General features: G+C 44.8%; 1 protein-coding gene across 1 annotated transcript in view; it reads right to left on the minus strand.

The window, feature by feature from the left end:
• Positions 1–643: 643 nt before the first annotated feature.
• The window catches only part of ANGPT4 (angiopoietin 4), a 62,835-nt gene continuing 38,372 nt past the window's right edge, over positions 644–25,106 (minus strand). Inside the window, exons 2-9 of the mRNA XM_031954155.1 lie at positions 18,315–18,470; positions 16,241–16,362; positions 14,894–15,126; positions 11,330–11,445; positions 10,687–10,788; positions 6,997–7,163; positions 4,357–4,487; positions 644–3,034 (exon numbers count right to left, since the gene is read on the minus strand). Coding sequence (XP_031810015.1) covers positions 2,874–3,034; positions 4,357–4,487; positions 6,997–7,163; positions 10,687–10,788; positions 11,330–11,445; positions 14,894–15,126; positions 16,241–16,362; positions 18,315–18,470 — 1,188 coding nt within the window. The 3' untranslated portion in view covers positions 644–2,873. The remainder of the gene's footprint in view (positions 3,035–4,356; positions 4,488–6,996; positions 7,164–10,686; positions 10,789–11,329; positions 11,446–14,893; positions 15,127–16,240; positions 16,363–18,314; positions 18,471–25,106) is intronic.

Consider the following 25,106-nt stretch of genomic DNA (forward strand, 5'->3'; position numbering starts at 1 on the left):
AACTTCTATCCATTGATCTTAATTCTAGCCTCTAGGGCCTGGTAGAGCAAATTTAATCTGTCCCTCATCTCTGCCAACTATTCTCTTCTCCAGGGTTAAACATCTTTAGTATATTCAATTATTCCTTATATGGCATAATGGCAATACCCTTAACCTTGAGGCCCTTCCTTGCAGGCTCTCCAACTAATTGATATCCTTCCTAGCATTAACACCCAGAATTAGTGTGATGTTTCAGATGAAATCAGATCAGGGCAGTGTACAGTGGGATTATCTAGCTCCTCTCTGGCTCAGACATGTTTTTTTCCTTTTAAGGGGGGTTAAGATAATGTTAGACCTTTAGTTACTATATCAGACTATTGACCACTATTTTATTTTTCAGGAGCCAATTCATGGCTCTCAGAGCCCAACTGTTAAATTTCTAGTGTGAGCATTTACACCTTGGAAATCAGGGCTTGATTTATTGTTTTGTTGTCTAAACTTTAAAAAGTGTTGGAAAAATGTTAACAATGCACATGAAACTTAAATGTGTGAGTGCCATACATTTTTTGGAAAGTCAGTTGTTAAACGTTTACTAGCACATCCTTGTAATGCACCGGCCTTCTCAGATCTGTTCCCAGAATGGTAGTTATTTTACCATATCTTCTCCATCTTGTACTTGTAAAGTTTATTTTTTGAACCACAAAAGTAGGATTTTACACTTATCCCCATTAAAATTTAAGATAATATATTTCAAGCTGGAAGGGCCTTGAGAGAGTTCATCTAGTTCACCCCATTTTACAAATGAAGTTGACAAATGAAGAAACTCAGATCCAAGGAGATTACTCTTTGTCCAAGGTCTAGTAGCTGGTAAGTAGCGGAGATGAGATTCCCACTTAAACCTCAATCCTATAAATATCATGCTGTCTCACCTCCAAGCAAATAAAATTTGGCTCAATGGTCTTTGGGGTCCTAACTCTGACATACATGTCAAGCCATCTCTGAATCAAGGGGAAAAAAGTTTTACCAACTTCTGTTTTCTCTTGCCCTCTTGGCCCAAATCTTACTCTTCCTTCTGCACACAATTCTAGTCTTTCTCAATCTATCCTGTGCCCTCTCCTTTGGAAACCTCTGATTATTCCAAACTCAGCTGATTTTTCCTTCTTGGAATACCTGTGATCTGATCTGTACCTTACTAGCGCTAAAAAAAGTCTCACAGACTATTACCCAAATCTCATACTCATGTATCTGGAAATCAAAGGGACCCCAGATCCTTTCATTTTTACAGATAATCCTTTGAACCATTGATCTTTCCACAGCACCAAGAATATATATATATATCTGTCTCCCTTTTTTCTGTCTGCTTAATGGAGCTGCTGTCTCCAACTAGATTGTGAGTACTTGAAAGGTAGTATGGGGTTTGTTCCTCTGTGCTCCTCAGGAACACAGAGCTAGCCTGACCTACAGACAGAAAAGGAGGCCTCCTGTACCTTTGGACCTTCCCTGTCTGTTTGCTATCCCTCTAAAGGGGACAAAGCCCTTTGTGTCTCTCTCTCTCTTCCTTTTGCTTTCCCTCCCCCTCAACAGTGGCCATATTAAGGCCGTAAGTCCCCCTGAGAGAGGGAACACAGGGCTGGATCATTTTAGAGAAAGATTAGTGATGACATCTCACCTCTTTTCCAGAAAGTAGATTTGGGAGGATGTGAGGAGAGCACAAGGCAGTGGGAAAATGAGGAGGGGAATTATCATAGATAGAGGAGAACTGCATGGGGGAGGGCGGTGGTCTGGACCAATTGTATCTCTTGCATATTTTTGTTGCCTGGGTAGTTGCCTGATCCAAATAAAGCTGGCCTGGCCTGAAAATGACTGGTTATAAAGTTATGGTTTAATCCTTTGGGGAAAACCATGGGCTGGGTACCTCGGTGGCCCTCCGGCTTCTACTCCCCCCGTCCCCAGGCAGAGCATGGCTAGACTCCTCAGGGTTCAGCTTCCCACCCCTCTCACTCCCTGTTCTCTAGGTTGTATTGTTTCCTTTCACTTTCCTTTCTCTCTGAGCCCACCAGTTCCCTTTGCCCAGACCCTGCTGCCCACAACAGGCTCTCCCATCTGCTTCTGGGGACACACAGGGGTTGTTGGGCGTTTCTGAGAGGGGGTCCGGAAACCTGTGCTAAGGAGAGGTCTCCCAGTATCTCCAAGGTAAAACCCTCGGGGGCTCCCCCTTCTTCCCTCCTTTCCCCTCCTGCTCAGCAGGCCAGTCACGCTGCTGGGACGCCAAGCCCAGGAGACCAGCAGAAACCAAGGACTCCAAAGGCTGGGCTTTTTGAATGAAGAGGATTCTCTGGATCTAATTAAAGTGTGTGTGGGTGGTTGGGGAGAGAAGTGGAGCCAGCTCCTCTGGCCATGAAATGAGGATCCTGGAGGGCAGCACTGAAGGGAAGCCGGGGCCGCCCAGACTGAGGAGGGAAAGGACAATGGGCAGGATGGGAGATGGTGGGACAGAGAGGGCAGGGCAGAAACTGAATTAGATGGGATCAATAGAAGGTAAGAGGAAGCCTCCCCCCCAAAGTGGGGCCTGTGTCCCAGGGAACTCTGCTCCATTGTGGGACCTTTCCCAGGGGAGGGACCCCCAAGAATCTGAGCTCTAGCACCAATGCCTTCAGAGACAGACAGGCTGGCCGACTGCAGCATCTTGATGCTGTCCAAGACAGTCCTGTTTTGAGGAGTCCAGACTAATTTGTGGGATCTGATGGTCTGTTAGGGTCCCGCTCCTCCTCCAGGCAAACCTCCGGCATCTCAATTGCCCTTCGGTTTGCTGAGATGCGGGTATTTCTCCACTGTAGGGGGGTGGTCTCCATCCCCTGATTGCCACTGGTGCCTTCCCGAGCTGCACTCTAGTTCTAGAAGTCCGTGGGCCTCACCATCATGCGGGTAGCCCGGAGGGAATAGCTGGGGCCCTGGAAGTAGTGCCACCGGATACCGTTGAGTTTTCTGACATTGTGCTTGGCTGGATAATAAATACCATTGAGGTTGGAGAGTCCACAGGCATCAAACCACCATCCTGGAAAGAGAGAAAGCTCTTCTCATCTGGCTCAGAGGCTTCTCAGGACACAATGAGCAGTTTTACTGATATTTTCCCCATTGCCCACCCCCCCACTCCTGGGTCTGACAAATATGAGATCCCTACAAATGTAGAGAAAGCAGGTCATCAGTTCCTCTCTCATACCAATATTAACAGCCAGCTGAGCTATCAAAGAGCCGGAGTCCATTCTAATTGTTATCAATATTTAGCCAATGTATTAGCAAGAACCCTAGATTGAGGGTCAGCATCCCCAGGATCACATTCAGATTCTACTATTTAAGATGGCATGACCCCCAGCCAATAATTTTCCTTTGTTGAATTTCAGTTTTTTTTGATAAAATGGGGAAATAACATTTGCACTGGTGACTTCTAGCCTATTGTGAAGAAAAGAGCTTTTAATGTGAAGTGCTATAGAAATGTGATCTTTGGTTTTTGATAGCTCAGGCAGAGAGTGGTAGGAGAGACCAGAAACCTGTCCTTCCTGGCCCCCTTCCTTTACACTGAATTCAGCACAAGAAGCGAACCTGAATATGATGTAGGTATGAAATTGTGTTCCTGAAACGAGGCAGTCAGTGCAGATATATCCATGTCATAAAATCATAAAGTGTTCAAGCTTGGAAGGGATCCCAGGACACAGAATGATAGAACATGGAATCTTAGAGCAGGAAAAGAGCCTTAAAAATAGGACTCAGGAGGGATCAATGCATGGGGGCAATACATACACACACAGCACAGACTGTCAAAGCTAGAAGGGACCTTGCATATAAACCAGTCTAACTCTTTCCTTGTAGACCTGTGGAAACTGAAGGAGTGTGATCTGCGCTGAAAGGCAATGCTGCCTTTGCCACTTTGTAAGGAACTTGAGACTGAGGGAAGCTTCTCTTTAGAGCCTGCCTGTTGCCAAGGGGCAGCATCTTCCAAAGCCCTGGGATGGCAACAGCTCTGCCATGGGGAGGACTGGTACCTAGATCTGGTCATCTGATGAAGGTCTCAGCCGTTGGGAGAAGTTATGTGACCTAGTTACATTATGTTAGATAGTTATTTATGTTCGTGCCTTAACCTTCTACTTACTCTACTACAAGTTCTTAAATACTTGGCTTGAGCACAAGATGTGTAAGTGTAAAATGCTTAAAAATGTGAGCTAAGGTTAGCTAAGTATGTCCTTTGTGAACACGGGACTCTAAGGAGAAGCTAGGAGCATGGAATGATTGCTGATGTTGGATAGAGGTTTAGCAGAAGATGGGTATCAGGGCTAGTTCCCACCTTTGCTTCTTCCCCTTCCCCTCCCTCTTCCTCCTTACCTCCAGACAGCATCTGAGCACACTTGCAAAGACAGTTGTCATTGTCAGAATCTCGGGTGCTAAAGTTGGTGCCCTGGAGGACCAAGCCACTCTGGTGTCCGGCTGTACCACTGTAGTCCTTCAGTGTCAACCTGGAGATGCCAGTGTCCCAGAAGGGAAAAGGGAGAGGAAAGAGAGGGAGGAATGAGAGCCAGGTGAGAGCGGGCTCAGCCTTGGAAATACTGTTTCCAAGAGGGGGAAGGCCCTCCAGAGAGCTCCCCGCCACTCAGAGGGGGTCGAGTTTATTAAGGGGCATCTCTAAAGAGTTGGGCTGGATGGTCCCATGCAGGAGGTGGGCGTTTCCAGGGAATTGGAGGCTTACTATGAAACCTGTGTGGGAGGTGTGTAGTAGCAGCCCTTCTCATGACTTTGTGACCCACTACGTGTGCTCTGTCCTGTTTCTCTGCTTCCCAGAGGGAGAGCCCTGTCCCCTTCAGCCAAATTCTGTAACTCGTCAAGGTTCAAATGGTCTCTTGTAGGAAGTCTTCCTTGAACTCGCCAGCTCCTGGTAAGCTCCCCTTCCCTTGCATCCTCCAGCACTCTCTGTCTATAATACTCAGTGGAACCTGAGCAGAAAAGGATCTGCCCAGCATTGCTAGGGATGCTTCAGCTGGGTATGGTGAGCTCTCTCAGGAAAGCATCCGAGTCTTAGCACCTTATTCTCTTTCTCTCCACCCCTACTCCCCTACATCCCATTTACCTACTCCCTTATATAAAAAGTGTCCCAAAGATCTCAGTGCCGTTTAAAACTTAATAGCTTAAAACAGAACTAGAACTGTTGGGACATCCTGTATGAACATCATCTTATTTGAACCTCACTGCCACCTTCTGAGGTCCTATAAGTCACTACAGGCATTTTAATCCCCCTTTTACAGATGGGAATATTGAGGCTCAGAAGAATTAGGTGACTCGGTCACAAAGCTAGTAGGTCTCAAGCAGCTCTCTCCTGGTTTGAAGTCTAAAGTTCCTTTCCCCATCTCACAATGCCTTTCAGCAGGTCGGTGGGGGGGGGGTAGCCCTTTTACTTGTTTGTTTTTAGATAAACACGTTTTCCAGGAGGGCTGCTGCAGTAATCCTTTCTGTGAATGTACATTTGTGTATCCATGTATTATTATGTGTGTGTCTGTATACATCCACAACACAGACACATGCCAGACTCACAGTAAGTCCCCTGTTTTTGGGGTATCACTGCCTCTCTGTGTTTTTGTGCTTGGGTTTGTGTGTTTGTGTGTTTATGTGTTTATGTGTGTGAATTTTTAATATTGGGCATGTCTGTGTTTACAAATGTGTGTCTGTGAGCACTTATGTGGTGGGGCTAGAGTGTTTTGTTTGTGCGGCTGCCTGTGTTTGTGTGACTGTTTGAAGGTCTCGATGGAACTTTGTATATTTGTGTATCTGTGTGTCTCTGACTTCATTGTTTGCATATCTGTGTGGCTGTGAGGGACAACAGCTGTGTGCTTCTTGCACCACCAGGCAGGTTGACTCAGCTCACATGTGTGTGCATTTGCCCTAGCCCAGAACTAGCTGATCTTTCTCAGCTTTCTCAAGAAGCCCTGGCCCAGGGAAGGAGTAATCTTGGGGTCCCCTGGGGAGTCTGGGCTTCTCACAGTCTTCTACCTTGCTGGGAAGCAGACAAACTAACTTCCCCTGGTCCACTGAGTCCCTGGCCCCTCCCTAAGAGCCTTCACTCCTGGCTGAGGGACAGGGAGCAGGAAAGTGGGAGGAGTGACAAGGGAGTAAAGGGGAGAAATTAAATACCAGCTACAAGCCACCGATAGCCCCCATTGCCTATAGGACGTCTGAACTTTTATGTTCAAGCACTTCCACCATATGCCCCCAAACCATCTTTCCTGATTCCTGGACCATTATAGGAAGCCTCACTACCTAATGAACACAATACCTTTACTCTCTTCGTCTGACTTCTCCATACCCTTACTGAAAACAATTCTCAGATTTTTCTGCATTTCTTTGGATTTCCCCCTGTCCCTATTGCATTCTATCTTGTGTAATATTTGTGTGCAGGGGGTACCCACTGTATCATTATAATAAGAATTATTATCTATCTCTATGCCCATCTATCTAGCCCAACTAGGGTATATTGATAGAAACTAATTCTGAATGTAAAAGGAGGCACTTAAATTTAATCTGCAATATTAGCATATCCCCCCATAGAGTGCTAATGCTGACTCCTTGCTAAACTCTCTGTGTTGGGCCCCTTGGTTCCATCCCTTCTCTGGACCTCAGTTTTCTCTGTCGGCCGAGGAGGCTGGACTTAATGAGTTCCAGTGTCTCTAAGCTCCCTTATTATTTTTCTTTCCCTTCTGTGGGTGGAGGGAGCCGGGTGCTAATAGGCCTTCTCCTCTGCATGACCCCACTGGGCGCAGAGCCTTGAAACCCTGCCTCTAGAGGAGGGGCCCCGCTCTCTTGGGCGCTTGGTGACGTGAGTGTGAACGGGGTACACATGGCGGTGGTTGATCCTCCCCCCCAGGGACCCCCTGTCGGTCATCTCTGACCAGCCAGCCCAATCATCCATCCGAGCCCGGAGGGAACCAGAGGGATGGGCGCTCCCTTCTCGAGCCTTAATCCCCCCTTGCTTCCCACCTGTAGAACTGCTGCTCACTCCCTAGCTGGATCCGCTCATACTGGGCGTGAGCCTGGTTCCCTTCCCAGTCCAGCAGCTCCACCCTCAGGGCATAGGACGCCTGCCTGGTGAGCTGGTGCAGCGCCTCATTGCCCAGCCAGTGCTCCCCAGCAGCATCGCCAAAGCCCTGCCAGGGGAAGAAGGGAAAGGAGGGACAGGTGGGTGAGGTGAGCCCCGGTCCGGGCCGTGGTACAGCGCCAGGGATGGCGCTGGAGGCGGAGCCGGCGCGGGAGATCTGTCCAATCAGCTTTCAGCAGCATCCTCCTCCGCTGCCTCTCCCGTCCTTACTCTCTCCTCCGGCTTCTCTTAACTTTCAGGAGCCACTTCCTCCCCCTAAGCTTCTTCTTGCTTCCCCCCTCACTGGGCCTGCTCTCGTGAAAGGCTCTGACATCAGGTCGTGACCCACCAATCAGCATCATTCTCTGCTCCCTTCCCGTCAGCCTCCTCTTTCACTAATAATAATATTTTTTAGAATATTAACTCATATTCTTCTAACTCAGAGGTTCTTAACTTTTTGGGTGTCATAGACCTCTCTGGAAAATTAGAAAAGCCTGTGGATCCCTTCTCAGAATTGTGTTTTTAAACTCTGAAAATAAAATACAAGTTAAAGAAGGAAGTCAATCACAATGAAATGTAGTCAGAACAAATTTAAACGCAAACTTATAGACCCCACATTAGGAACTCCTGCTTCAGTTCTTTAAGGTTGACAAAATGCATTCTTTGCAGCAGCCTTGTGAGGTCTGAGGCCCATTTTTGGAGAATCTCCAGTCCTCTCTCATCCAGACTATTTCTTGTGGTTTCCCAGCCTCATTTTAGCCTCATTTTCTATTTTTCACCTTCCTGGATAGTAGGACTTCATTCCTGACTTTCCCTCCTTCTACTCACTCTCTCCCCATAAACTCTGATAGAGGACCCGGGCCCCCACACCACTGTCTTCTTGCCACATCCCCTTTACCTTGTCCACATTTTTTAAATGTATCCTCCTATTAGAATATAAGCTCCCTAAGGTCAAGTATTAATTATTTGCTTATAGTTGCATCCACCAGCACAGTCTCTGACACTTAATAAATGCTATCTCACTCCTTATATTTCTCAGACTTTCATTCTCTCTCTCATTCTCTCATCCTCTCACATTCTCTCTTTCTCTTCTCTCCCTCTCGCTCTCTCCCTTCCTCCCTCCCTATTTCCTCCCCCCCTCTTTCTCTGTCTCTTTCTGTGTCTGCTACTGGCTCTTTCTCTCTTTAAAAACCCCTTAATGATCTTACATACTCTCTCAAGCTACATTTCTGTTCCCTTTCACAGCCAAATGCCTGGAAAAAAAGCTGTCAACGCCATCTGTATTTTCTCCTTTTGCACTCACTTCTCAATTATTTGTACTCTCTCTTCTGACCTTGTGACTCATCTGAAACTGTTCTTTCCAAATCTATCAGTGCTCTTTGAATATCCAGATGCAATAGTTTTTTTTTTTTCAGTGCTTATCTTTCTTGATCTCTTCAGCATTTGACACCACTGAGCAGAATCAATTAGGTGACATAGTAGATAGAACTCTGAGCTTAGAATCAGGAAGAACGAAGCTCAGATACACCCTTAACATTTGTTAGATGTGTGATCCTAGACAAGTCATTTAACCTGTCTGCCTCAGTTTTCTCATTTGAAAAATGGGAAAATTAATGGTATCCATTTCCTAGGGTTGTGGTGAAGATCAAACGAGAGATTTGGAAGTTGGCACTTACTAAATGCTCATTTCTTGCCTCCCTTCCCTCTTCCCCTCTCTCTATACTCTGTTAACTTCTTCAGTTCTTATGGGTTTAATTATCATCTCCATGCAGATGATTTCCAGATTATATTTGCAGCACCAAATCTCTCCTGGGAGCACTAATAGTGGAATGTTTTGTGGGCATTTCTCCTGTCCAGTGTCTCTGTGCTCACATGGCCCCACTCTTGTTCAGGCCCTGTCATCTCTCATGAGGACAATTGTAATAACTTCTGAATTCGTCTACGTGACTCAAATTTCTCCCCTCTCTGGTCTGTTCTCTCCATGCTGCCAGCGTGATGTCCTTGAAGTCCACATCTGACCATGTCTCCTCCTGCTCAATAAATCACAATAGCTCCCTATTAGTCCTAGGATCAAATTCAAACTCGCATGCTTGGCATTTAAAGCCCTTCCCAACTTGGCTCCAATCTCGCTCTCCAGTCTGAGTATTTTATATTTCTCTCCTTCATGTGGTCTTTGTTCTAGCCAGGCTGTATAACATGTTCTTCACACAAAGGATTTCATCTCTCATCTCTGTGACTTTGTGCATTTCTTTCAAAGCTTGCTCAGATGCTCCCTTCTCCACAAAGCTTTCCCTCATCCCTTCAGCTTGATTTGGAGTGCCTCCTCCAACTAAATTGTTGTTCAGTCATTTTAATTGTGTCTGACTCTCCATGACCCCATTGAGGGTTTTCTTGCCAAAGATACTGGAGTGGTTTGCTATTTCCTTCTCTAGCTCATTTTACAAATGAAAATAATGAGGCAAACTGGGGTAAGTGACTTTCTTAGGGTCACACAGCTGGTAAGTGTCTGAGGCAGATCTGAACTCAGGAAGATGAGTTCTTCTTGACTTTAGAGTCAAGTCTCTCCCAAGTCTCTTTAAAGTCAGGGATTATTTCATTTTTTGTTTTGTATCTCAGTGCCTAGCATAGAAGTTCTTGATAAATGCTTGTCCATTTATGCAAAGGAAGAAACAGATTCAGAGCCCAGGTCTCCTGATTCCAAGTTCATTACTCTTTCTCCAACACCTTTTTATATTTGGTCATCGCCCTGGAATTTCACTGGTGTATAGAAAACTTCCTGGGAGAGAACTCCCTTCACCAATGCCCATTGCCATCCTGTACCCTGATCTAGATGAAAATGTAATTGAGAAAAAATTTAGCAGAATAAATGAAAACTACAATAGACTATTGATAATGTTAAGTCAATATGTAATAGGAAGAATCCTCAAACAGCGATTACTGGTTCCTTTCCAAGTTGAGTTCGATGCCACAGCTTCCTCTCTCTCTTTTCACTAAACCATAAACAAAACGGGCTTTTTTGTCCTTATTCATTAGGGACTTGATGGACAGTGGGTTCTAGAAGCCCAGGAAGCATATCAAAGTTGCTCTCTGGTCCCCTTGGAAGGAGACCCTATGAGGTCCCCGAAGTTGTTGAAGAATAATGCTAAAACAGAAAAAGAATCCAGGGTCTGGAAAGGGAGGAAAGATAGATTGACAAACAGACTGATAGATTGACAAGCAGACAGGCAGACAAACTGACAGACTGATAGTCATAGAGGCAGGCAGGCAGACAAGCACATAGGCAGACAGACTGACAAACAGAAGAGCAGGCAGACAGGTGGACAGACTGACAAACAGAAGGACAGGCAGACAGGTAGGCAGGCAGAATGACAGGCAGGCAGACTGACAGGCAGACAGACTGACAGAAGGGCAGGCAGACAGGCAGGCAGGCAGACTGACAGGCAGGCAGACAGACAGATAACCAGACAGACTGATAGGCAGACAGACAGACAAGCAGAGAGGCAGACAGATAGGCAGACACCTATCTGACAGATTGTGTCCCAGCCTGGAGGGCTCTTGAACCCAATAGGCTTGGGTGTCTAGGTGGACATTACCTGTTTGTAATCTTTCCAGTTCCTTTGGAAATTTACACTGCCATTCACTCGTCTCTGAATGAGAGTCCACCCCCCACCACTAGTCTCCATGTCACAGTATACCTGGTGGGAAAGAAACTTTCTGGGGTCACATTTGAATGAACAGGTGAATGAAAGAAAAGATAAGTGAATGTGTGCCTTCTCTCACAGGAAATTCAGTCCCTTTTGCATACCCCTTTTGCATTCCCTCCTACAAGCTTCTCTGGCTTTGGAACTGCTGAGGTCAAGGTTCAAGACAAGAAATCCTAAAGAGGATTCCTCTTGTTGCTCCCTCCCCCCAGCTGCCTCAGTTTCCCCACCCATCCTCCTGCTCTGAGGAGCTCCCTGCCGGCTGGCCGAGAAGGGGTCTCCTGGGTCTTTTCTGGGAACGGTGGGCTCACAGGTCTGCCGGCATTGAGGATGTGGGGTCCTGCCGGGCAGGGTGGGATTAGAAAGGCGGGTTTTGTTCCAGAGTCAGGAAATTGGATCTGCAGCATCAGTCCCACCACTGCCTGCCTGTGAGACCGGGTCTCGGGTTCTGAGTCTACAAAATGCTGGTGGGGACTTGGGCTCTTGACGTGGGAGGGGAGAAAGCCAAGGAGGGCCACCCCCCACCCAGCTCGACCTTCTTGGGCTCCGTCCAGTTGGCCACATGGATGGTGTAGACGCCACTGACGTTGACCCCGGAGAGGCGGATTTCCCAGCAGTCCTGGAAGGAACGCTCATCCTTCTGTAGCAGAGCTGCAGTGTACAGAGGCAAAAAGGGAAGGCGGTGAAAACTGGGGAAAGGAGAAAGGTTGGCTCAGCCGGGGCGGTCACCCTGGGCAGGGAGGACCGTCTCCCGTGCAGTTCACCCTCCCATCTCCTTTGGTTCTCACAGCGGTGAGGGAGACAGGGTGACGACTGCATCTCCATTTTATGGATAGGAGAACCGAGGCTTTGGAAAAGGAAAAATGAATTGTCCCGGTCACACAGCAAGTTGTGGTGAGTCAGGGCTAGAACCAGGGGGCTAGTTTGAGGTTTTGTCCTTACCCTGGCCTGGGGGGTCCTCAAGACTTCAGGCAGTCTCCACAAGCTCCAATTACTCCCAACCCCCCATTCTGTTCTACACCCACAGGCTCCCACCGGTTGGCCGGGAGGACAGGAGCGGTCACACGCAGGCCCTCTCACATGATGTTTCCTTGCTTTAGCTCTTAAGATTCAAATGGCACCTCTGAGGGACGGGTCCTGGGTAGAGGGCTCCATCTGTAAGTTTAGAGCTGGAAGCACTTTAGTCCAACCCCATCCCTCAACACACACATTTTTTTTTTCAGAGAAAAAAATTGAGGGACACAGAGAAGTAACTTTTCTAAGATTACACAGGCAATAAAAAGTCGAGGCATTATTTGAACCCAGGCCCTCTGATTCCAAATCTTGTACCCGTTTCTTTTTTCCCTGCATTACATCATACTGGGGCACTGAACCCATACATGGGAGGCAGGAATTGTGGCTCTGCCATTAACATGCTGTGTAAACTTGGGCCATTCTCTGTCCTTCATACCTCTGTAAACTGAAGGCTTGGACTACATGGTGTCTAAAATTCATTCCAGCTCTAATATTCTATGTTCTAAAGTTCTTTCCCATTCTAATGTTCTATGGTCTGAGGTTCCTTAAAGATCAACCACTTTTCCGTTTTAAGCTGAGATTTAACTAGAGTGAGGACAACGGAGGTTTTTTCCTAGGGTGCTAAAATTCAGAAAGTACTTCAATAGGGAGAAGCAACTGAATTTTCTACTCACTTAGTAAGAACGGTTGACTAAAAGGAGAAAAATACCAGAAGATCCCAATCCTTAGCCCCTTCTTTCCCTCTTGTCTTCTGAGGCCATAGTTGCCATGGTCCCAGTTTCACTTACAAGGGGCAATATGCCAGGTAGGAGGTGGGAGCTATCTGGAGATCTCAAGAATATACATAAAGCCTTTGGAAAAACATAAATTGTTATGTAAATGCTAGCTATGATTATCATCATTGTCTTCCTTCCTTCCTTCCTTCCTTCCTTCCTTGGGGGCCCTTGCTCCAGGGGCTACAGCTTGTACTTTTCTCAGGACAGGGAGGGATGGACCAGAAAAGCAAAAGGGGACCCAGGATGCTTCTCTCTGTCCCAGAGGACTCCAGATCCTACTGAACTATTTTCCATGCAGTGATTGAGAAACACCATAGTGAATGTGGCTCCCAGAGACCCCACTGGTAAATGACATATTACTTAAAAACAAACAAGCAAGGAATGTTAACAACTTCTAACTCCTAAACTATTTGTTTACTGTAATCTCAGAGGTGGCTTTGGCTGTGAGACTGAGGTTTGGCAGGATGTCCAGACAGATAGGGGTGATGAACTACAACTGACAGATAGTCTGACCAATGCTGAGGAGGGGGGGGCTTCCTGCTTTTGACTGATCAAAAGGCGTAAGGAGTAACAGAGCAGATAAAACATCATTATCTTCCTTTTTCAGACAAAGCAGCTGAGGATCCACAGATGAGGAGTGACAAGATCACAGATCTTATCTGGGGTATCCTAAGAACTCTGCTACTTGACACCTGTGGGATCTTGGGCAGGCCATGGGACTACTCAGGACCTCATTTTCTTCTTCTATAAAATGGGGCAAGGCTAGGTCATCTCCAAGTTGATCTGGCAGAATGTAGCCCATCATAGACTGTCATAACTGATATGTTCCATAAAGGTCATCTAAGTCAAAAAGAGCTAGGCACATAGCTTGCCCAGTTAATCAATACTTCTCATTATTTTTTAAAAAAAATTATTGTTTAGGATATCCCCAAAGTCTTGGTGTAATTTTAAGTTTTAATAGTCTAAAACTGCATTTAGACTTTTTAAACTGCCTCTATTATCTCTCTTTCATGTATCTCCTCCCATAAGTAATAGATTTAGAGCCAGACAAGACTCTTGCTGTTCCGTCATTTTCAGCCTTGTCCACTCATGACCTCATTTGGGGCTTTTTTTGGCAGAAATACTGGAAAGATTTGCTATTTCCTTCTTCAGCTCATTTTATGAGGAAATTGAGGTAAATTTGTGAAGTGAGTTGTCCAGGATCACACAGCTAGCATGTATCTGAGGCTGAAGTTGCACTCAGGAAGATGGATCTTCCTAATCCCAGGCCCAGAGCTCTGTCACTGTGTTGCCCCTTAGAAGACATTCTGGATGTAGTTTCATGATTCTACAGATAAGGTAACTGAGGAAGTCCAAGGAAGGAAGTGAGCACAACAGGTGGTAGATCAGTGATTTGAACCCAGGACCTCTGACTCCAAACCTTGAGACCCTTCCACTGTGCCCCATTGCTTCCCATTCAGTTCAGTGAACATTTACAAAGCACCCATTACCTATTGGGCCTGGATCCCAAAGATAAAAATGACCTGCCTTCTTGGAGGGAGAGGGGTGGAAGCTCATACAACATATGCAAAGAAAAACATAACCAAAGGTGAAATCTAGACAAAATGCTCCAGGAAAAGTGGAGGAGAAGGGATCCCTTTCAGCTAGGAGAGCAGGGAAGGCTTCATGGAGGAGGTGGCAACTAAGCCGAGCCTAGAGGATTCCTAAAATTAGAGATAAGGTCTGGGAGTGGAAGAATGCAGTGTCTGAGCAAAAGGGGAGAACATGGTTGGAGCTGTGTATTAGGACAATTATGTGGGGAGCTGGTATTTAGGGGGATTGGAAAGGGGAGATAGGAAGAATCATAGCTCACATTTCTTTTATAGTAAGCACTTTCCCATTAGTCATCCCATTTAGTCCTCCCTGTGTCTGGGAGGAAGGTAGGGCAGGAGCTATTAGTTCCATTTTAGAGAAGAAACTGAGGTTCTTAAGCCAGCTTGCTCAAGTTCACACACAGAAAGGAACCCTTGAGCAGGAGGTCCTGTTAGGACCCTCTGACTTTTTCTGCCAAGGGCAGCTTTTCTGCCACTATCTTTCTGTGCAAGCTCAGGAAAGCCCCTTTCCCAATCTCTGCCCTTTGGGCCACAGTTTCTTATTCTGAAAAATGAGGGGGCCGGAGTAAATGTCTAACTTTTCTAGGTTTCTTTGCTTCTAATGGCTATTCTGCCCACTTGACAGATGACAAAACTGAGGCTGAACACCCTCAAGCGGAATTGGACTTAAGTAGGGAACATCACCGAGCAGGCTTGGTCCAGACTCGGCCGCCTCACCCTTGCCGCTGGAGACGATGTGCACCAGGCGCTGCACAGAGTCCAGAAGCTGCCGCTGTTGCCTCTGCAGGAGGCTGGTGTTGCTGTTGGCTGCATGCAGGCTCCTCTCCAGGCCCTCCAGGGTGCTGCTCTGCCGGTTCACCAGGCGCCGCAGCTTCTCCCTTTCGCCCCGGATGCCTTCCAGCTCGCTCTGGTGCTTGCTCTCCATGGCCCGCACCCGAGTCTCCAGCACGCTGCCCAAGAGGAGCGCACGGTGGGCGGAGGGCCCTCAGTGGCAGGCGCCCCTCCCACTGGCCCACTCCCCTGTGCCCAGGGAGCTTCCTTCTGGGCCAGCCTCAGGACTCTGGGGGCAACCCTCCCTGGGCACCGCGGGCTGCAGCATCCCCGGCGCTGCCCAGCCCTGGCCTGCTGGGACTGCAAATGAGGCTGGAGGTGGGCCTGGGCAGGGCTGGGCGAGGTCACGGGGCTGATCCAACGTGCTTCCCTTGGGGGTCCCAGCCCCAAGCCACCCCCACCGGGACAAGAAGCGGGGAGCTCAGCCCATGCCCAAGCCCCCCGGGCGTCAGAGAGGAGGGCCGGCATTTGGAGAGGGCTTTCCGAAGGTTACAGAGGTGATCCTCTAGCAACGTGGTGTGGCTCTGCCCAAGGGGAAACTGGGGCAAGAGACGTTAAGTGACTTGCTGAGGATCATACAACTAGGCAGGAACTGGCCCAGGTCTTCCTCCGGATTCCAAAACCCACACTCCATCCACTGAACCACCTGATTGCCTATGAGTAGTACCTGAGGCTCCCACCCTCAGATCAGTGACTGCCATCTCTGTCTTTGTCTGTTCCTATTTCTGTCTCTGTTCCTGACTCTGTCTCTGTTTTCAGCCCTATTTCTATCCATTTCTTTCTCTTTATCTCTATCCCTATCTCTCTGTCTCTGTCTCTCTCTCTCTCTCTGTATATTTTATACATATATGTATATATTTATATTATATGTAATCTCTATCCCCATTTCTATTCCTATCTCTATATTATTTGTATAATCTTGTTTCCCATCTCTATTCCTCTATTTCTCTCTATTCTCTCTTTTATATAATATATATATATATATGTATACATAGATATAGATAGATATCTACATATATAGAAAGAAAGACAGAGAGAGATGGGGGGAATAGACATTTTATTTCTTTCTCTCTCTCCATCCCCCATCTCTCTCCCTATCCGTCTCTATCTCTGACTCCATCCCTGGCTCTATTGCCTCCCATGGATTCCTTGGTCACCCAGGCTGGGCAGGCCGGCCCACTGGATGCCAGTCCCCTTGCTCAGGTTCCCCTCCCTTTCTCTCGGGCTTTGTACCTGTTCCGATTCTGCAGTTTGTGGATTTCATTTGTTTGCAGGAGCAGCTGCTTCTCTAGTTTGTTGGTGGACAGTGAGTTCTCAAGCAGCTGGAGCTCAATTCTGGATGTCTGATTCAGTACCTGTGTGGGGACAGAGAGGAAGCCCGCTTGTAGCCTCCTTGGTGAGCACACTATCAGCAGACCTAGGGGCTTTTGCCTTGGTTCTGACAGCAGGTCTGGCTGTCGGGTCAGGAAGATTATTCTACCCTTTTGACAAATGGGGAAACTGAGAAGTTAATAGTTATAATTAATAATAATTACAGTAAAGTTATAGTAAATAGTAATAGTAATCATTTCTTTCATTTGCAGGGGGATTCATGGGTCCGATGCACTTTGCGTGTGTTAATTTATTTGAATCTTACAACATCCTCGGGAGTAGGGGGGGTATGGCCTGAGACCAGTCACTACTTTGGCCCTAACCTAGGCCTTACTTTTCTCACCTGAGAGCTTTGGATTAAATGATCTCTAAGACTCTTTCTAGCTCTGAAAACTCTTAATCTATGGTGAAGATGAGGAGGCAGAAAGGTTAATAGTAATAATCTTTAATATGTATATTACACTTTTGAGATTAAGAAAAATGGCTGAATGCCTCAGTGGCTCAACTGGGCCTTAGACCCAGGTCTCCTAACTCCCTGCCCAGCACTTTTTTCATCATCCCTACTGTTCTCTCTCAGCAAGAGGAGACGATGACTGAGGCCTTCTGACTTCTGCTTTAGGCTCTGTCCATCCACTGCCACTGAGGCTGGTTCTCAGCTCTGGGCTCATTGGGCCTGCCTTGATACTTCATTCCCCCCCACCCCCTCCACTGCCCTATGGGTGGGTCCAGTTTGGACTCCAACACTTCCCAAAGCCAAGGGCTCATCAAATTAAGGAGGGCCCAAGCATGCTGAGTGATTTGTGGGATGGGGCCCTGACACTAAAAGCTCTGCTGAACCCTGCTGTACCTCCACATCAGCCCCTCCTAGTGTAGCACTGAATACACCTGCACATAAAGTACATGTGAATGCTTAATTGTAGCCTTCCTGGGGGAGGGCAGGGAGGAAGGAGGGAAAAAGAATAAAGTAAAAAGTACATAGCAGAGAACAAAAGAAAACCTGTAAGGAAGCAAAGAAAAAAATGGATAGTTCTGAACACAATGTATAGTATTTATCATACAGGCTCTCTTGAAACGGAAATTTATTGCTTTATATTTTGAATCCTTTCTCATGTTCTGCTGTGCACATGATAAATTTTTTTCTTTTCCTATTTCCTATTTAAGTTTAAAGTAAACAAGCAAAAGTTTAAAAAAATTCTGTGGCTTCAAAGAGCCTCTCTGACCTGCCTCATTTCCTGAAAGTTTTGGGCTGCCTATTCTTTTCTCCACATGGGTTCCCAGTCTTTTAAGCCAGTGACCTCTAAGCTCGAAGCTGTCTTTCTCCCTTGAAGGACTGCCAGGACAAAGACAAGAGAAGAGGATTGGTGAAAATGGCTACATTTCCCTTTTCCTCATAGCCACACTTTTCCTGCCTGTTTTCCATCAAAGTCTTAAACATACCCTGTTATAGCCCCTGTAGTTATTGTGGGATTTGGAGCTGGAAGGGACATTAGAGATCAATAGACTTTAACTTCTTCTTTTACAAAGTTGGAGAAACTGAGATCCAAGGGCCCCTGGTCCATAGTCAGCCTCTGATGCTCATTATCTCTATGATCTTGGGCAATCCTTGGGCAATCTCAGTTTCTTCACCTGCAAAATGAGAGAAGTTAGATAAGAAGGCCCTAACTTTAGTATCTGGTGATCCCAAGGCACAAAAACATAGCAGGGATTAAAATTCAGGTCCTTTCATTGTATGTTTTAGGTGGGGATTTAGATGGGGCTTGGAATCCTGGAGAGGAGCTTGGTGCAGTTCAGGGAGAAGGCAAGTGTGGGGCTCCCACTGCATCACTAGAATATCCCTTTTCTCTCCAGGTATCACCTCATCCACCCTTCCTCCCTTCCTCATCCCCAACTCCATCTCTTAGCCCTGCCCTCAGTCCTGCTTTCTAGAGTCCCATACCTGGGCTTCCACATCGGTGAGTTTTCTTGTTTGTTGGGCTGTCTGGTTGAGTAGGTTGGTGCCAAGTTCAAGCATGGTAGCCGTCTGGTTCTGGACTGCATTCTGTTGGATCTGAACCATCTCTGACTTCATATTCATCTGGATGTAGCTCTCCAGCTAAAAGGATAAAACCATAATGACTGATCACAGCATCAGCCGCGCCATTAGCATGCATCCAGGGAGGCAGTGAGGGACCTGGCCCTGGAGAGTCGATACAGAGGAGAAATAAGCGGGTCTTTGGACTCTCAGGTCACAGTCTGGGAGAGTCTACATCAGGGAAGGGAGTCCCACATGTTGAGAGAACTTGAGACTTCACTGGCAAAACAGGCACAAAGGTTAATTCTAAAAGTATTTTAAGGATAGGCAGAAGAGTAAGAACCTGGACCAAGACTTGGTTCAGACCCCAGCAGTACCACTTCTTTAGTGATGTAACTGGGGACAATCAGTGAGGTGACTCAGTGGATAGAGCTACAGACCTGGCGTCAGGAAGATCTGAGTTCAAATCCAGCCTCAAACATTTTAATAGCTGGGTGAGCCTGGCAAGTCACTTAACCTTATTTGCCTCAGTTCCTCATCTGTAAAAATGAGCTGGAGAAGGAAAGGGAAAACCATTCCTATATCCTTCCCAAAGAAAATCTCAAATAGTGTCATGAAATGATTGCAATAACTTGAACAATTGTGGACAAAAACAGCCTTTCTGACCCTTACTTTCCTCATTTATAAAATGGAGAAAATAATTTCTGTATTACTTACTTTACAGAGCTGATGCAAAAAAAGTACTCTGTAGACTGCAAAGTACTATAGAAAAATGTATTATTTCTATAGAAATATGAACTATTATTGTTATCATTTTTTTATTTGAGTAACATTACTCAAAGCTTGAGACCCTGACCCTTAGCAGGTAAACCAGTCTTAATATTTCTGAGGATAGAATATAAGCTGATGGACCTATCTGGGGTGAAACCAAGGCGTGTTGGTAAATGTTTGACAACTATCTATTCTGCCAAAATGGCATTCACAGCACTTTTAAATTTAATCTGCATTATTGACATTTTCTCCATCACTTTCTGAAGTCTAGAAATCAATAATAAATCAAACCCTTATTTGTAGCATTTTTAAAAAATTCAAAGTGTTGGTACTCTGAAATTTTAACAACAAGCTCTTTGAGCCAGTTCCAGAATACCACTGAAGAGAGCCTCAATGAGGGAACCACAGAATGGGGGAGAAAGAATAGGGTGGTAAGTTTTGCCTTACTTCATTGCTAACTAAGTTTTAGTTGTGTTGTTTACAACCATCGGAAGGAACCATGTAGATCTATACTCCACTTATTCCTAGATACACTGTTGGGGGTAAGCCCCTGATTTTCAGGATGTATTCACTTTGAATTTGCCAAGAAGGTCTTTGGCAAATCAATTCAACCCTCTTAGCCTTCACTGGGGAAATGAACAGGATTAATCATTCTCTCCTACCCTCATCCTTTTGTCTTTGAGACTAATACTTCTGGTCACTTCCTTAGTTCTTCCCCTCATGTAACTCTTCCTTCAGTTTCTCCTTCAGCTCCTTCCCTAAAGTTTTCCTTTAGAACCATGATGGAAAGTTGTTGCATATGTTTTATGATGGAGTAGTATTGTGCTATAAGAAATAAAAACAAGGGAAGAGGAGTGATTTCAGAAAAACATGACAAGACCTATATGAACTGATGCAAAGTGAGAAGAGCCAGAGATTATTGTGCACATAATAGCAATGTTATAATAATGATTAATTGAGAAAGACTTGGCTTCTCTGATCAATAAGATGATCTAACACAATTCCAAAGGACTCATTATGAAGAATGTTATCCACTTCAAGAGAGAGAACTGATGAACTCTGAGTCCAAATTGAAGAATACTTTTCATATTTTCTTTTTCTTCCTTTTAAATTTTTTTAAAAATATGGCAATGTTTTGAATGATTTCACATGTATAGTTGATATATTGCTTGTCTTCTTTGTGGGTTGGGGAGGGGATGAGAGGGAGGGAGAAAATTTGAAATTCAAAATCTAAAAAGGAGTGCTACAAAATAAATAAATAAATAATGAATTAAAATGTAAAAGAAAAAACAAACAAACCAAGGTAGGGGTGGGGAGGACAAAAGCAAGATGGCATAGACCCTGATTCTAATACCAATCCAGCTATCTAGAAAGCTCCCAGCCTGACTAGTAACTTTTCAGTATTAAGAGAGAAGAAAAAAGCATGTTTTCTCTCTTATTCTTTGTTCTGAGAATTTTTAAAAAATTAACAATTTTCCTTCTTTCAGTTCCAAGTCCCCAACTACAGAACCCCACTGACAAAATAATATAAATGTAGATCTATCTTTCATTCCTGGCACTGCTTTCTCTACAACTTCTACTCTCTTGGTAAGTAAATGCACTTCTTGTTTTGGTGACTCCCCTCCTCTTTCCTGGTTCTGTGGACTGCTCCAGTGCCAGTATTTTATTCCTCAGATCTCACATAGTTTCACCTCTTCACACAAACCTGGGAGAGTAAGCTTTTAAATTATATCATCTTCACTCCCTCTATCCCAGGTTAAGGAGGATTCCCTTTGGAATCAAGAAAGGGAGAAGCGAGGAATCTCATATCTGAAAACCACCAGGAATCCATCTCCAGCATTTTGATCCCCTTGGCAATACTAAGGCAGAGCTATTTATAACTGAGGGGACTGGTCCCTTCTAGAGCTAACTCCATGATCCTACTGTGCCTAAGGTACTGAGCACACAAAGATAAACACAAATCCTAGAGGAGCTCACTATACACACATATATATGTACATGTATATATATATATATATACGTATCTTAAACTCCTCTAGGGTTTATGTATACATGTATATGTATATGTATAGTAACTTCCTCTAGGAGCTTACATGTGAATGAATATATGTATATATGAACACATACACACATGTGCACACAGATAAAAAAGAAAGTATACACATGATAACTTGAGGAAAAGGAAAAGACCTAAGGAGAATCCTCCTTAGGAGGATATGTCCTCCTTAGGACATATTTCTGTTTGGAGATAGCCCCAAATTGAACCTTGAAGGATTGTAAAGATTCTGCACTCAAATTACCATCTACCTTCTTTTTTCCCCTTCAATAGTATTTTATTTTTCCAAATATACATAAAAATAGTTTTCAACATTCATTTTGGTAAAATTTTGCGTTCTAAAATTTCCCCCTTCCTTTCTTACCTCCTCTCTCCCCAAGATAGCAAGCAAACTGATATAGGTTAAACATATTTCCATATTTGCCATGTTGTACCATCTTCCTTCTTTATTCCCAATCTGGTTGCCAGAGGTCACTAAAGTCATGTAGAATCTTGGCATTACTCTGTGCTGGTCCAGTAGACAGGAGGACTGGCAGGACCATAGCCTCTAAAGAGCATCCAGGGATTACAGTCACTAGTTGAGAACATAGCTTATCATTTTCTCTCTGTCTCGGGAGAACAGGGCTTGTTTTTGGGCTCAGCAAGTCTAGATGTCTGTGGAGGTTGAAGGTTTTTGGCACATGGAATCATGTTTCTGTAGTACCATCTGCAGGTCAAGGGTCTGTGGTAATTATGATAATGACAAGAACCACAACTCAGGAGAGCTGTCATGGATAAAGAACAAGCCTCAGCATCAGGAATCAATCAACTAGTCAACAAGCATTTGCTAAACATCTACTACGTATCAGGTACTGTGCTAGGAATATTTGGGATCAAAGCCTGCCTCTGATACATACTGGCTGAGAGAGTCTGTGCCCCAGAAAACCTTTAAGTTGTAGAGCTGGTGCTGGTCTGCTTTGGTGGAAGAAATCCTTTCCTTGGGAGTTTCTACATCAAAAAAATCTCAGTCTTAGTCAAAATAAAAAGAAAAACCTATCCCCAAAGCAACAACAACAAAACAACTAATAATGAACTAACTTCCAGATATCTAAAGTATGTTTCCTAGAACTAGTCTTTGGGATAAATTGTGTAAGTATTAGTACTCTCACTGTACAGGTGAGGAAACCAGTTTGGACAGAGATGAATGGTATAATCCATCCAAGTTTACACAATTCATTAGCTTTGAAGTCTGGTTCAGACCTAAGCTTCCTAACTCCAATGCTAGCCCTCTTTCCATGATATGAACTTATAATATCAGTTTTCAGGGGTGATGTCCTTCAGAATCTATAAACTTGCCAGTCTTTCTGTTTACTGAATCAGCACAGAGTAATTCCAGAATTCTATATGACCTCAGGCAATCAGTAAGGGAGTAAAGAGGGGAAAGTGGTATAACATGGAAAATAATGGAAATATGCTTAAAATGATTGTATATATTTAACTTATATCAGATTGCTGTCTTGGGGAGGGAGGAGGTAAGAAGGTAAGAAGGGGGGGAAATTTAGAACACAAAATATTACAAAAATGAATGGTGAAAACTATTTTTACGTGTATTTAGAAAAAGACTTGTCTATTGTAGAGTCACTTGAAACCTTTACTTCTTCTTGAGAACATAAAGGAATACAGCAGGGACCCAGCCACCCATGACAGGGACCCCTTAAGACAGAGGACTGGGGATAAGTTGATCTTGACTCCTAGCTGCAAGTGCAGGTCACCAGCTGTTCTTGGGAACAGGATGAAAGGACAGAAGACTGCCTCCTCTCCTTCTTCTCCCCCCTTCCTCCCAACACATGCACACAGCTGGGAATCATCATTCCACACTCCACAGCAGTCACCACACCACAGGCACCAAAGGGGCAGGACCAGAGACCTGGATTTCTTTCTGGATTTTTTCACCTTTTCCCTCATCCAACCTCAGCCTTTTGGGTGAATGGAACTTAGACAGAGTCCTATCAGAAGGACTTTGGAGGGAGCTGGGGTCACCAGTTGGAGAAGAGAAGATCTACCTCATCCATAAATCAATCTGGGATCCAGGCTTTTCCCCTGCCCTTTAAATAACAGCTGGAGGATTCTGTGGCTTCTTCTTTCCCATCAAGTTGGGAGTGTGGGGAGAATATAAAAGACAAGGCAGTACCTAAAGCCCAAATTTCTCTGCCTTCTATAGAATATCAGAGCTGGAAGATCCTTTAGAGTACAGAATGTTAAACTGACTGGGGATCAGCTCCCTCAGACTTCTTTGGAAGTTCTTGGGTTGAGTTTTGGCCACCACAGTTTAAGAATGACATTGGTAAAGGAGGGAATATCAAGAGGAAGGTAATCAGGATGGTCTTGAGGCTCTCAAATCTAAGTCAGATGAGGATTATTTACAGGAACCAGGCAGATTTATCCTTGAGAAGACTAGGGATTTGATAGCTGGGCCCACATCTTTGAAGATATCACATGGAGGAATGACTGGACTTTTCTGCAGTCCCTGGGGATAGAACCAGTAGTAACAGGAGGAAGTTGGAAAGAGACAAATTTGGATATAAGGAAAAACATCCTAACAGGGCTGTCCAAAAGTGGAACAAGCTGGGTGAGGTCGGGATTCCCCCATCTTTGGGGTTTTTCAAGCAGGGGCTGAAGGACCACTTCTTGGCCATGTTCTTGTCTCATTCCTTTAAGATTTTACTAGATAGTCCATGAGGTTCATTACAACTCTAAATTCAATGATCCTGTGATCTTAGACATAGACTGTCAGAGCTGGAAGTGTTTTCAACAATTAACTGGTTCAAGTTCCTCGTTTTATTCATAGGGAAACAGGCTCAGGGAAGAACAATGTCTTTATAAAGTAAATTGGATGTCATCTTGATGAGCCTTACCTCATTATTGCTTTGGGTCTGGTTTTGAGTTAACACATTGAATGACTAGCTAAGTTACCCAATTTTAGAGCTGAGACATCATTTAATTCAACCTTCTAATCTACATAGAAATCCTCTCTATAGCTTCCATGACAATGTAATCACTATCTAATAGGTCTAATCACTTTCTGAGCCTCAGTTTCCTCCTCTGAAAAAAATTATTTCCTCTGCATTTCAGAACTCATATCTCTAATTTGTCAGTTAGGCACTAAGCATTTATTAATTGCCTACTATGTATCAGATACTGTTCTCAGTCTGGGAATACAAAAAAAGGTAAAGAGACTGTCCTTGCTTGTCAGGAGCTCACAGTCTCATGGGAAAGACAATGTATAAATTGTAAGGGTTTAAGACTATACTATTCTGGAATGCCCTTTGGGGGCTGCCCTTGGACTTCTTAACTCACATTAACTCCACAAACATTTATTAAGCACTTTAGATAAAAGACACTGTACTTGGTGCTAGAGCCATAAGGAGGAATATGGAGCAGTTTTTGATCCAAAGAATTTACTTTCTCTTGAGTATAGAGAGAGGAGTATATATATATATATATATATATATATATATATATATATATATATATATATATATATAAATATAAAGCATGGATAAATTTCTTTAAAATGTTATTTCACTGAGGGAGAAGTTATAAACAATCCAGGGTGAGGAGCAGGAAAGCTCTTGTCTAGGTTACAGTGTGGCTTCTGAGCTAATCATTCCACCAAAACTCTTCTCTCCAAAGTTTCCAATGAATACTTAGTTGCCAAATCCAAAGGGCTTCTCTCAATCCTCATTCTCCTTGATCTCCCTGCACCCTCTGACACTGTTGATCATCCCTCTTTTCCTTGTTTCTCTCTCCTCTCTAGGTTTTTGGGGTACCACTGTCTTAGTTCATCTCCTCCCTGACTGCTCCTTCTCAGTGTCCTTTGCTGGATCTTCATCCAAATGTTATTCTATAGC

Source organism: Sarcophilus harrisii, chromosome 2 (genome assembly GCF_902635505.1).
Source record: "Sarcophilus harrisii chromosome 2, mSarHar1.11, whole genome shotgun sequence".
In the NCBI taxonomy this organism is placed as follows: domain Eukaryota; kingdom Metazoa; phylum Chordata; class Mammalia; order Dasyuromorphia; family Dasyuridae; genus Sarcophilus; species Sarcophilus harrisii.